This window comes from Salvelinus alpinus, chromosome 23 (assembly GCF_045679555.1).
Source record: "Salvelinus alpinus chromosome 23, SLU_Salpinus.1, whole genome shotgun sequence".
In the NCBI taxonomy this organism is placed as follows: Eukaryota; Metazoa; Chordata; class Actinopteri; order Salmoniformes; family Salmonidae; genus Salvelinus; species Salvelinus alpinus.
In genome coordinates this window covers 14,646,226-14,660,472 of record NC_092108.1, presented here as the reverse complement: position 1 = coordinate 14,660,472, position 14,247 = coordinate 14,646,226, and the positions used below count along the sequence as shown (strand labels likewise).

At 45.7% G+C, this 14,247-nt stretch overlaps 1 protein-coding gene across 1 annotated transcript; it reads left to right on the top strand.

The window, feature by feature from the left end:
• The first annotated feature begins 1,470 nt into the window (after positions 1-1,470).
• LOC139550290 (uncharacterized) lies at positions 1,471-14,238 on the top strand. Its single transcript, XM_071361092.1, has 8 exons — positions 1,471-5,971; positions 6,047-6,234; positions 11,126-11,223; positions 11,363-11,520; positions 11,637-11,829; positions 13,399-13,543; positions 13,643-13,718; positions 13,951-14,238. The coding sequence occupies exons 1-8, from the start codon at positions 3,409-3,411 to the stop codon at positions 14,034-14,036; spliced, it is 3,507 nt and encodes a 1,168-aa protein (XP_071217193.1). The 5' UTR covers positions 1,471-3,408; the 3' UTR covers positions 14,037-14,238.
• Positions 14,239-14,247: the final 9 nt, after the last annotated feature.

The following is a 14,247-nucleotide window of genomic DNA, read 5'->3' as shown; positions in this document are numbered from 1 at the left end:
ACCTCTGAAGAATCCTTTGTTTGTGAATCAGTTTCAACACATTTGTGATGACAGGAAGACCTTCAATGCAGTATGTACAACAAATGAATGGCATAGGCAGACTGTAGAAAGCAATTGGGTATTTCAAACAGGCATTCTTTACTTCCTCCTATCGCTTGTAACCCTGACTTGCCCAATGTGTTCTCAAAGGTCGACTTCTATAAGTGGCGCTCGCTGGGTCTTATGAGGTTCGTTGACTTGTTCCATAGCGGATTGAATGCAATTAAGTCATTTATTGAAATCTGGACTGAATACAACATCCCTGGTACCTAAACAAATCTGTATCTTCAAATAAAAAAAATGTTATCTTTGTTTATTGAAGAAGGAAAGCTGAGATTTCAGTTGTAAAAAGTTGAAGAATTAATTAACCTCATCTATATTTATCAAATGAATAATTGCAAACATCTATCCTGAACAAGAATATAAACGGAACATGTAAAGCACAAAAAGCATATTTCTCACAAATTTGTTTACATCCCTGTTAGTGAGCATTTCTCCTTTGCCAAGATAGTCCATCCACCTGACAGGTGTGGCATATCAAGAAGCTGATTAAACAGCATAATCATTACACAGGTGCACCTTGTGCTGGGCCTGGCTCCCAAGTAGGTGGGCATGGCTCCCAAGTGGGTGGGCCTATGTCATCCCAGGCCCACCCATGGCGGCGCCCCTGTCCAGTCATGTGAAATCCATAGATTAGGGCCTAATTTATTTATTCTAATTGACTGATTTCCTTCTATGAACTAACTCAGTAAAATTATTGAAATTGTTGCATGTTGCGTTTATATCTTTGTCCATTGCAATAATTGCATGATCTGCCTTTATCCCTTTTCAAAGGACGTGGGAAAACGATTTAGGTACAGAATTTGATAAGGAGGTATGGCTGAAGATCTGGTACTACCTACTTACTAGTCCAAATATTAAGAAGACTAACTACGAATTCATATCTTACCCCTGTTAAATTAAACTGTATGTTCCCGGACACTTCACCAAATTGCCTGAAATGTAGGACCGAGAAAGGAACTTTTTTGCACCTATTCTGGCACTGCAATAAGCTAATGAAATGCATAATTATGGGTATGAATATCATTCTCTTCATGGTGATGTATCCTGAATAAGTCCACAAAGGTAGAAATATGCACTATCCTTCTTTTGCATATTTGGGTATTCTAAACACCGGCTATTATGTGGGCTATACTCGGCCTTGTCTCAGGATGATAAGTTGGTGGTTGAAGATATCCCTCTAGTGGTGTGGGGGCTGTGCTTTGGCAAAGCGGGTGGGGTTATATCCTTCCTGTTTGGCCCTGTCCGGGGGTATCATCGGATGGGGCCACAGTGTCTCCTGACCTCTCCTATCTCAGCCTCCAGTATTTATGCTGCAGTAGTTTATGTGTCGGGGGGCTAGGGTCAGTTTGTTATATCTGAAGTACTTCTCCTGTCTTATCCGGTGTCCTGTGTGAATTTAAGTATGCTCTCTCTAATTCTCTCTTTCTCTCCTTCTTTCTCTCTCTCGGAGGACCTGAGCCCTAGGACCATGCCTCAGGACTACCTGGCATGATGACTCCTTGCTGTCCCCAGTCCACCTGGCCATGCTGCTGCTCCAGTTTCAACTGTTCTGCCTGCTGCTATGGAACCCTGACCTGTTCACCGGACGTGCTACCTGTCCCAGACCTGCTGTTTTCAACTCTCTAGAGACCGCAGGAGCGGTAGAGATACTCTTAATGATCGGCTATGAAAAGCCAACTGACATTTACTCCTGAGGTTCTGACTTGTTGCACCCTCGACAACTACTGTGATTATTATTATTTGACCATGCTGGTCATTTATGAACATTTGAACATCTTGGCCATGTTCTGTTATAATCTCCACCCGGCACAGCCAGAAGAGGACTGGCCACCCCTCATAGCCTGGTTCCTCTCTAGGTTTCTTCCTAGGTTTTGGCCTTTCTAAGGAGTTTTTCCTAGCCACCGTGCTTCTACACCTGCATTGCTTGCTGTTTGGGGTTTTAGGCTGGGTTTCTGTACAGCACTTTGAGATATCAGCTGATGTAAGAAGGGCTATATAAATACATTGGATTTGATTTGATTTGATGATATTATTCTAATGAGCTCTGCCCCCCAAACAAGACTGGTTCGGACCAGATCAAATCTGAACCAATCATAGACGCCGATGTTTCACAAGTTTGGACAGCACAGTAACGAACAGTACAGTACAAACTTGTGAAACAGATATTTTGAAAAGCAGGGTTGCATAAAAAACAGAGGGAGATTTTACCATAATTCTGTTACCAAACTTCGCATCTGCACAGTTCTTCCAGTAAATGTGTTTTTGTGAAATTATCTGTGTAAGTTATTCAAAGTAGAGTTGTATGGTTTGTTCAACTTTGAAATGAATGGGTTTTGTTTGGCATCCATTTTAAAGAGAAAAATCTTAGTCAAAGCATAAATCCGTTACCTTGGAAATGTGTAACTGCAGGTTCTAGGTTTAAGGGACGACAATGGAAACAAGTCACTTTATTGTGTTATCCCTGTCAAGTTTGTAAAATGTGTGTATATGCATGTTTTACTTTACTAAAATCAATCAATCAATGAACCTTCATAGCCCTAGCACTTGTGGAATATGTAAGTATTGGATAGGTTTAAAGCAATATGGTGAAAGCTTAACAGGGCTGCAATCATATTGTTTATACCTAACCAATCATTCAGATGTACCTGAAGGGCATAAGAAGTGTAATGGAGAAATGTAAGATCACTAATGTTCATATTTAAATTGCATGTGACTGACAATGTATAACATATTCAGAGTCTCTGTAACCTACATGATTCACATACAGTACTTATCAACTCTGTAGTCTCCAGACAGACACTCAAGGTGTCGACTGAATATTTGGAATGGTTTTACATGTCTCTTGTCCGCTGATAATAGTAATTGACGTCAGCTAATCGCTGAAGGTCCTGGTACAAGGACCGAGGACACAGAGGAACACGTACACACATAGTGATGTATTACATCATATAGCTCAGGGTATATAAGCTGTGTTCTTCCAAATGGAGGTTGAACAATTTTGAAGCTGCATTGAAGCTGATTTTTGTTCCCTTGTTGCAATCTATTTTTGCAACTGGACTTGTATTCTTATCCACTGGGACTACTAGGGGTTATTTCAGGATAAGGCCAGTGACTCTAGTCTAACCAATAAGGTGCTGACTATTTAATTGCACAGGGTTAGAAAGGGATTGATTTTGATTACAGGGTCAGTTTCTAGCATTCTATTATACTCAATCAGGTATATATATCTGCATTAGGCAGAACAGGCTGTAAAGGACAGTATTGCAGACACATGCAGACACTTAGCTTATATCTTATTGAGCAGGTATGGCAGTAAGGTGGTGTTCCTATTGGTTTGTTATGTTGGTAGTGTTTGCATGTTATGCTGATGCACAGCCCAACTGGAGGTTTCCTCCAACCAACAACCCCCAACCCCAAGTTAAGCCTAGGCAGCCCCAATGGCCAGAGCCCCAGTGGCCACAGCAGCAAACTCCCCAGAAACCACAACAGCGGACTCCCCAGAGGCCAGAGTCCCAGGGGCCACAGCTGCATAATCCCCAGTGGTCAAAGCTGCAGAATCCCCAGTGGCCACAGCTGCAGACTCCCCAGGGACCACAGTTGCTGACTACCCAGAGACCGGCGCCCCAGGGGCCACAGCTGCAGACTCCCCAGGGACCACAGCTGCTGACTCCCCAGAGGCCAGAGCCCCAGGGGCCACATCAGCAAACTACCCAGAGGCCAGAGCCCCAGAGGCCACAGCAGCAAACTCCCCAGAGACCCGAGCCCCAGTGGCCACAGCCCCATGGACCACAGCTACAGAATCCCCAGTGGCCACAGCTGCATACTCCTCAGTGGCCACAGCTGCAAACTCCCCAGTGGCCACAGCTGCAGACTCCCCAGAGACCAGAGCCCCAGGGGCCACAGCTGCAGACTCCCCAGAGACCAGAGCCCCAGGGGCCACAGCCCCATGGACCACAGCTGCAAAATCCCCTGTGGCCACAGCTGCAGACTCCTCAGTGGCCACATCTGCTGACTCCCCAGAGACCAGAGCCCCAGGGGCCACAGCTGCTGACTCCCCAGAGACCAGAGCCCCAAGGGCCACAGCTGCTGACTCCCCAGAGACCAGAGCCCCAGGGGCCACAGCTGCTGACTCCCCAGAGACCAGAGCCCCAGGGGCCACAGCTGCAGACTCCCCAGAGACCAGAGCCCCAGGGGCCACAGCTGCAGACTCCCCAGGGACCAGAGCCCCAGGAGCCACAGCTGCAGGCTCCCCAGGGGTCACAGCTACAGACTCCCCAGAGACCGGCGCCCCAGGGGCCACAGCTGCAGACTCCCCAGAGACCAGCGCCCCAGGGGCCACAGCTGCAGACTCCCCAGGGTCCACAGCTGCTGACTCCCCAGGGACCAGAGCCCCAGGGGCCACAGCTGCAGGCTCCCCAGGGGCCACAGCTACAGACTCCCCAGAGACCGGCGCCCCAGGGGCCACAGCTGCAGACTCCCCAGAGACCAGCGCCCCAGGGGCCACAGCTGCAGACTCCCCAGGGTCCACAGCTGCTGACTCCCCAGAGACCAGAGCCCCAGGGGCCACAGCAGCAAACTACCCAGAGACCAGAGCCCCAGGGGCCACAGCAGCAAACTACCCAGAGACCAGAGCCCCAGGGGCCACAGCTGCAGACTTCCCAGGGACCAGAGCCCCAGGTGCCACAGCTGCAGGCTCCCCAGGGGCCACAGCTACAGACTCCCCAGAGACCGGCGCCCCAGGGGCCACAGCTGCAGACTCCCCAGAGACCAGCGCCCCAGGGGCCACAGCTGCAGACTCCCCAGGGTCCACAGCTGCTGACTCCCCAGAGACCAGAGCCCCAGGGGCCACAGCAGCAAACTACCCAGAGACCAGAGCCCCAGGGGCCACAGCAGCAAACTACCCAGAGACCAGAGCCCCAGGGGCCACAGCTGCAGACTCCCCAGGGACCAGAGCCCCAGGGGCCACAGCTGCAGGCTCCCCAGGGGCCACAGCTACAGACTCCCCAGAGACCGGCGCCCCAGGGGCCACAGCTGCAGACTCCCCAGAGACCAGCGCCCCAAGGGCCACAGCTGCAGACTCCCCAGGGTCCACAGCTGCTGACTCCCCAGAGACCAGAGCCCCAGGGGCCACAGCAGCAAACTACCCAGAGACCAGAGCCCCATGGGCCACAGCAGCAAACTACCCAGAGACCTGAGCCCCAGGGGCCACAGCAGCAAACTACCCAGAGACCAGAGCCCCAGGCGCCACAGCTGCAGACTCCCCAGGCACCACAGCTGCAGACTCCCCAGGCGCCACAGCTGCAGACTCCCCAGGGCCCGGCGCCGCAGCTGCAGACTCCCCAGGGTCCACAGCTGCAGACTCCCCAGGGCCCGGCGCCACAGCTGCAGACTCCCCAGGGCCCGGCGCCGCAGCTGCAGACTCCCCAGGGTCCACAGCTGCAGACTCCCCAGGGCCCGGCGCCACAGCTGCAGACTCCCCAGGGGCCACAGCTGCAGACTCCCCAGAGACCAGAGCCCCAGGGTCCACAGCTGCAGACTCCCCAGGGCCCGGCCCCGCAGCTGCAGACTCCCCAGAGACCAGAGCCCCAAGGTCCACAGCTGCAGACTCCCCAGAGACCAGAGCCCCAGGGGCCACAGCTGCAGACTCCCCAGGGCCCGGCGCCGCAGCTGCAGACTCCCCAGGGGCCAGAGCCCCAAGGTCCACATAAGCAAACTCCCAGGTGGCCAGCAGTAACTAAAACTCAAAATCCGAGATGCCAAGTAGAGTCTAAGGATACAGTGCAATGTGGAACCCCTAAAATTACTCTGTCTCAATGTGAGGCTATTGACTGCTGCTTCAATGGACAGCAGTGCTACTATGGGAAGGCAGGTGAGCGCCTGATAGATCTTCTTCCTTGTAATGCTCTGTATTTGAACAAAACGTAAAAAATGTATCTTTCCCCAGTGACTGTGCAGTGTACCATGGATGCTCAGTTTGTGGTGGTGGTGGCCAGGAATGCCACTTGGCCCAACATAGACATTGATACCATCATTCTGCTGGGGGGAAACAACGGCCCCTGCAGTCCTGTTGGCATCACTTCAGCCTTTGCCATATACCAGTTCCCTGTCACAGCCTGTGGAACCACTCTGAAGGTGAGTAGAGAGACAGAATATTCATTGTGTACACTGGCTCAGTATTAAAGGCCCAGCGTAGTCAAAAACGGGATTCCTGTTATTTATATACATTGCCACACTATGAGGTTGGAATAATATTGTGAAAATTATGATAATGCCCTTTTAGTGTAAGAGCTGTTTGAAAAGACTGCCTGAAATTGCAGTCTGTTTTGGTGGGATGGAGTTTTGGTAGTAAATTAGTTAACAGACCATTAGGAAAGAAAGTTCCAAACCTTTCTGCCAATCACAGCTCGTTTTCAGTTTCCCCCTCCCCACTCAGACCACTCCCAGACAGTCAGAGCAAAATTCTTGCTTGAGAAATTGCTCTTTGCTAAGAAGCTATTTTAGTTTCTTTTTGACCATTTTAATTTAAACCCATCATCATTGTTACCCAGAAATGATTTGTTAGAGATAAAAATGGCTGTATTGTTGGACGTTTAAAGGCCAATTCCGCCACTTTTCAACTTCATTTTCATAATCTCCAGCACCAAACCAGTGGTCTATATATGTGAAAACAGCGCGTTTCTATGATCTGTGGTTAAAAAGCGAAGAAGAGCGAGCCTTAAAAAAGTGCTTCTCTGTGACATCACAGGGTAGAATTAAAAGTAAAAACGGTGATATTCAAAACCTGCAACAAGTTTCTAGCCCAAGCAGGACTCTAATCTCCCAAATAATCATTGTTGTAATGATAAGGCTTCGCTGTACCTTTGTTTCCAAGTGCAGATTTGATAGAGTCATGGTTGCATCATTACTACAGCGAAAATGGCTTGCATCTAGCCCAACCAGGGCAAAAGATCTGACCCATATTACAGGAGCAACATTTTTATCTTCCTATAGCGGATCGCCGGGACTGCAATTTATATTCATAAACAATGTAATTTGGTATTTTAATTAGGATCCCCATCAGCTGTTGCAAAAGCAGAAGCTACTCTTCCTGTGGTCCACACAAAAGATGAAACATAATACATAATGACATAATACAGAACATCACTAGAAAAGAACAGCTCAAGGACAGAACTACATACCTTTTTTTTTAAAGGCACACGTAGCCTACATATCAATGCATACACACAAACTATCTAGGACAAATAGGGGGGAGGCGTTGTGCTGCGAGGTGTTGCTTTATCTGTTTTTTTAAAACTAGGTTTGATGTTTATTTGAGCAATATGAGATGGAAGTTCCATGCAATAAGAGATCTATATAATACTGTATATAAATGTGCCCTGGGCTGTTCTAAAACTACTTGCGCGTTGTTAAACATTTGTTTACACATTGTTCCATCATTGGCTGGCTAGCTAGCTAACAACCTAGTAACTTTACCAGTATATCCAAACATTTGGGGACACAGAAAGGAAAAGAGATAGCTTCTTCCGGAGATCAATCATACCATTGAATGAATGAAGGATGATTTATTTCAGCTTTTATTTCTTTCATCACATTCCCAGTGGGTCAGAAGTTTATATACTCAATTAGTATTTGGTAGCATTGCCTTTAAATTGTTTAACTTGGGTCAAACATTTTGGGTAGCCTTCCACAAGCTTCCCACAATAAGTTGGGTGAGTTTTGGCCTATTCCTCCTGACGGAGCTGGTGTAACTGAGTCAGGTTTGTAGGCCTTCTTGCTCGCACACGCTTTTTCAGCTCTGCCCACAAATTTTTGATAGGATTGAGGTCAGGGCTTTGTGATGGCCACTCCAATACCTTGACTTTGTTGTCCTTAAGCCATTTTGCCACACATTTGGAAGTATGCTTGAGGTCTTTGTCCATTTGGTAGAACCATTTGCCACCAAGCTTTAACTTCCTGACTGATGTCTTGAGATGTTACTTCAATATATGCACATAATTTTCCTCCCTCATGATGCCATCTATTTTGTGAAGTGCACCAGATCCTCCTACAGCAAAGCACCCCCACAACATGATGCTGCCACCCCCGTGCTTCACTGTTGGGATGGTGTTCTTCAGCTTGCAAGCGTTCCCCTTTTCCCTCCAAACATAACAATGGTCATTATGGCCAAACAGTTCTATATTTGTTTCATCAGACCAGAGTATATGTCTCAAATGTACGATCTTTGTCCCCGTGTGCAGTTGCAAACCGTAGTCTGGATTTTTTGTGGTGGTTTTGGACCAGTGGCTTCTTCCTTGCTGAGCGGCCTTTCAGGTTATGTCGATATAGGACTCGTTTTACTGTGGATATAGATACCTTTGTACCCATTTCCTCCAGCATCTTCACAAGGTCCTTTGCTGTTGTTCTGGGATTGATTTGCACTTTTCGCACCAAAGTACGTTCATCTCTAGGAGACAGAATGCGTCTCCTTCCTGAGCGGTATGATGGCTGCGTGGTCCTATGGTGTTTATACTTGCGTACTATTGTTTGTACAGATGAACATGGTACCTTCAGGTGTTTGGAAATTGCTCCCAAGGATGAACCAGACTTGTGGAGGTCTACCATTTTTTTTCTGAGGTCTTGGCTGATTTCTTTTGATTTTCCCATGATGTCAAGCAAAGAGGCACTGAGTTTGAAGGTCGGCCTTGAAATACATCCACAGGTACACCTCCAATTGACTCAAATTATGTCAATCAGCCTATCAGAAGCTTCTAAAGCCATGACATCATTTTCTGGAATTTTCCAAGCTGTTTAAAGGGACAGTCAACTTAGTGTATGTAAACTTCTGACCCACTGGAATTGTGATACAGCGAATTATAAGTGAAATAATCTGTCTGTAAATAATTGTTGGAAAAATTACTTGTGTCATGCACAAAGTAGATGTCCTAACCGACTTTCCAAAACGATAGTTTGTTATCAAGAAATTTGGGGAGTGGTTGAAAAACGAGTTTTAATGACTCCAACATAAGTGTATGTAAACTTCCGACTTCAACTGTGTATATATATATATATATAGAATTGTTTATTATTATTATACAAAAACACTGTCATGGGAAGCACAAATAAAACGTCTCAAATCACCCAGAAAAACAGTTACATTCATCCACAAATAAGACCTCAATCAATACTTTAAATTGAACGGCACCAGCACAAGATTAAACAAATTTAGAATTTTGTGCATTAAAACTAAAAGCAGATTTACCTAAGATTTACCTTAGGAACCTCAAGAGTTAATCCTGTGAACGGGTTAGGCAACTCAGGTGTCTATACTTCAACAGCAAAAAAAATATGGATAAGAGGTACATTTATGAAGTAGGGTCTTGTAAACAAAAAGTGACTAATGTAGAGATCTATGGGTCTTTAGCGAAGTCCAGCCAACCTTTTGAAATGAGATGCAGTGATGAGTATCAAAACTGTCACCTGTAACAAAATGAAGGGCACTGTGGTAGATGGCATCCAACGTGTTAATAGTAGTAGCAGCTGCAATTTGATAAATAATATCACCATTATCAAGAACAGATAAAAGGTTGACTGAATAATCTGCTTCCTACTGCTTAAAGAAAGGCACGATCTGTTTCTGTAGAAAAATAACTTTAAATCTTAGCTTCTTAACAAACTCATCTATATGTTTTTTATATGTCAAATCCATATCAATCAAAATGCCTAAGTATTTATATGCGGGAAGGCATTCAATTGGAGAACCATCTAATGAGTGAACATGTAGTTCATCTGAAACATTCTTACAAGAGTTTGAAAATAACATGCATTTCATTTTGTCCGTATTAAGCTCAAGTTTAAATCAGCAAGGGATTCCTGCATAGCTATAAAATCTGTAGTTTTGACACAGCCAGATCAACAGTAGAGGCAGAAGCATACATAATAGTATAATCTGCATATAGATTAAGTTCACCATTAACAGATTGACCAATGGTTGTTACGCACGCCTCTGAGAAGAGGGAACGCAACTCCCTGCTGCAACTCAACTCCCTGTGAAGTGTAAGACGTATGGACTGTAGGCGTGAGTAAGGACGACAAAGGCAGATTTTACCGTTACTAGGATTTATTTCCTTACGGTAATATGGGGAAAAGGGGCTGGACGGAACCAAAGCAAAGAAAGTAAATATCAAAACTTCCCCCTTTCCTATCTAACCTGCCTACCCACTACTTACCTATCTTAGCACCACCTGGTGCCCTAACCAAAATACAGGGGGTGGTCCGCCCAGGTCTTACCTAGTGTGCCTAGACAATAAATATACTACGGGTATATGTATGCCCGCGGGCCTCTTGCCTAAGCACTCCCAAAGTGCCTTCTCCTTCCCCCCCTGGGAACAAATGAAACAGAATAATTATTAACAATTTCACAAACACTTTACAACAAAACTAACTCAGGCCACTAAAGAACAACAAACACAGAACATAGCAAAGCTGCTACCAACAACAACTAACATAGTAAATTACCCCAAAGCCATCAGCCTCCTCTCTTAGCAAATATCTCTCTCACAATCAAACTCTCTGCATTCCTCAGCCTACAATGATCTCTCTCTCTCTAATCTCTCTCATGATCCCTAATTTCTCTCTTTTCTCCTCTCTCCAAAATATTCAATTTCCCTCTCTGATCTCCAAATCTCAACTACCCCTCTTCCTGAGCAGAACACTGGCTTTTATATCTTCAGGTGGCTATTAACTGATTAGAGTCAGCTGCTTCTTGACGAGGGGGCGGGGTCAGCTCTCCAATTATCAATTGGGGCCGACCAATCAGCTGCCTGGGGAGAACTTCAGAAAGCCATCTCCTGAAACACACACTCACATACAAACACAACAACACAGAAACTGGGGAACGTAACAATGGTGTTTATTTAAAATTACTTTACGTAATTTAGAAATGTGCCATTTTCACAAATGTTGACACTGGTATTATGCTGGAGATCCTGAAAATGAGGTTTAAAAGTGGTGGAGTTGCCCTTTAACGGTGGACTCTCCCCTGCAGGAGGAAAATGGTTATATGGTTTATGAGAACAGGATGGCGTCTTCCTATGAAGTGGGGGTCGTACCCCAAGGTGCCATCACCAGAGACAGCCAATTTGAGTGAGTCTTCTCTCTCTAAGATTGAATTGACTTTATTGATTCCCAAGAGCTAGTTTCCTGCATCCAGATTTAGCCCATAAAGTGTTGATATGCTTCAAGGTCCTCCTGTATCAGTCACTGCCATGGTCTCCTTCTCTAGGCTGCTGTTCCAGTGTAAGTACTCCGATACTGCGGTGAAGGCTCTGGTTATTGAGGTGAACACTGTTCCTGCACCCGCTCCGGTTGCTGTTATGGGACCGCTCAGAGTGGAACTCAGACTGGCCAAAGGAACTTGTGACACCAAGACATGTAAAGACGGTAAGGTTTATTTCATTTCAGACTTGTTCTGTGTCAATTTGTAGAACTTCAAACATATTGTTTTTTATAAATGACTTTTACATGTGTTTTTTTCTTCAATCCTGTCTGACTTTCAGAGTCCAGTGCCTTCACATCGTTTTACACTGAGGAAGACTACCCTCTCACTAAAGTCCTGAGGCAACCTGTATACGTTGAGGTGCGCATCCTGGGGAAGAAGGATCCCAACCTGGTCCTATTGCTGGAGAACTGCTGGACCACCTCTGACCCCAGCCCTGTCAGCATGTCCCAGTGGGACCTCCTCATTGAAAAGTGAGTAACTACAGTACTAATCCACCTGATTATGCATGTCTTGCTCTGTTTTTCAAATATGTATTTTGAACAATATGTTTGACATTTCTTCATTGTGACTTCAGATTGCATCATCTACCACTATGTAAACTAAACACAAATGTGAACGCAACATGTAAAAGTGTTGGTCCCATGTTTCATGAGCTGAAATATAAGATCCCAGAAATCTTCCATATGCACAATTTTTGTTTACATCCCTGTTAGTGAGCATTTCTCCTTTGCCAAGATAGTCCATGCACCTGGCCGGTGTGGCATAACAAGAAGCTGATTAAAAACATGATCATTACACAGGTGCACCTTGTGCAGGGGACAATAAAATGTGCAGTTTTGTCACAAAACACAATGTCACAGATGTCTTCGGTTTTGAGGGAGCGTGCATGCTGACAGCAGGAATGTCCACCAGAGCTGTTACCAGAGAATTTAATGTTCATTTCTCTACCATAAGCCACCACCAATGTTGTTTTAGAGAATTTGTCAGTTCGTCCAACCGGCCTCACAATCGAAGACCATGTGTAACCATGCCAGCCCAGGAACTCCACATCCAGCTTCTTCACCTGCGGGATCGTCTGAGACCAGCCACCCGGAGAGCTCATTAAACTGTGGGTTTGCACAACCGAAGGATTTCTGCACAAACGGTCAAAAACCATCATAGGGAAGCTCATCTACATGCTCATCGTCCTCACCAGGGTCTTGACCTGCCTGCAGTTCAACGTTGTAACCCACTGCAGTGGGAAAGTACTCATCTTCGATGGCCACTGGCACGCTGGAGAACTGTACCGTGCAGATGGCATGGCGTCGAGTGGGCGAGCAGTTTGCTGAATTCAACGTTGTGAACTGAGTGCCCCATGGTGGCGGTGGGGTTATGGTATGGGCAGGCATAAGCTACGGACAACAAACACAATTGCATTTTATCGATGGCAATTTGAATGCAGACATACAGTACCGTGATGAGAATCTGAATCCCATTGCTGCGCCATTCATCCATCGTCATCACTTCATGCTTCAGCATGATAATGCACAGCCCCAGATTGCAAGTATCTGTACACAATTCCTGGAAGCTGAAAATGTCCCAGTTCTTCCATGGCCTGCATACTCAGACATATCACCCATTGAGCATGTTTGGGATGCTCTGGATCGACGTGTATGACAGGGTGTTCCAGTTCCCGACAATATACTGTATATAGCAAGTTGGCCCAACCAGTGAAAAGTAGTGGGACAACATTCCACAATCAACAGCCTGATCAACTCTATGCGAAGGAGATGTGTTGCGCTGCATGAGGCAAATGGTGGTCACACCAGATACTGACTGGTTCTGATCCACACCCTACCTTTTTTAAGGTATCTGTGACAAACATGTGAAATCCAAAGATTAAGTCCAAATGAATTTATTTCAATTGACTGACTTCCTTTTATGAACTGTAACTCAGTTAAATCTTTGAAATTGTTGTATAATGCATTTATATTTTCGTTTAGTGTATTTGGAATTGAGGCTTGGCAACATGAAGTTTCTTTACTCCTCTCTTTCTCCAGATGTTCCTACCAGAATGATAAGTACAGGACCACCATGGTCCCTGTGGAACTCTCCTCTGGCCTTCTGTACCCCCGCCACTACAAACGCTTCATTCTCAATATGTTTACCTTTGTGGATCACACTCTGGCTCCCCACAAAGATACAGTAATTGGCTACCTTTATTCATACCTATTTGATATAATACACACAACTTGATGTGCTATTGGCTTTTCACTAACTTATTTTATGCTGTACTCTTGCCAGATTTTCATCCACTGTAGTGCATCTTTGTGCTACCCTACTCCATGGGACTCCTGTGAACAAAGATGCAACAAACAAAGTGGGTAGTATTCTCCCTTTACAAAGGCCTTGTTTGGACACTATAGCCCATATTTAAAGTGTCTCGGAGTACGAGTGCCTGTCTAGGATCAGATTCTTCCTGTCCATAACCTTAATCATTTTCATGATTTAAAAGACAGCTGATCCTAAATCAACAATCCTATGCACAGATGCTTTGTGGTGGTGAATATGACCCAGGTTCTGTTCTTAACCGTTTCCGTTGTGTTTTACAGGAAGAGATGTTGCTTGGAGGAAGACTAGGCAAACTGATGTGGTCTCCAGTGGAGAAGTGGTCCTGGTTGACAAAAAGCCAGCCTAGCCTTCAAACTACTAATACTAGCTACAGTTTGTAGCAGGATATGAAATGATGTACTCCGTCCTTCCATACCCATTACAGTGTAGGTATTGAAAAGCACTGGCAGTACTTTTTCTACGAACCTTTTACCTGGCGATTGTTTCTAATTTCTTAATACGGAAGAAACGTGTCTCTTATAAACGTCCTTGTCCAGTTGCAGGTGGCACTCCAAAAA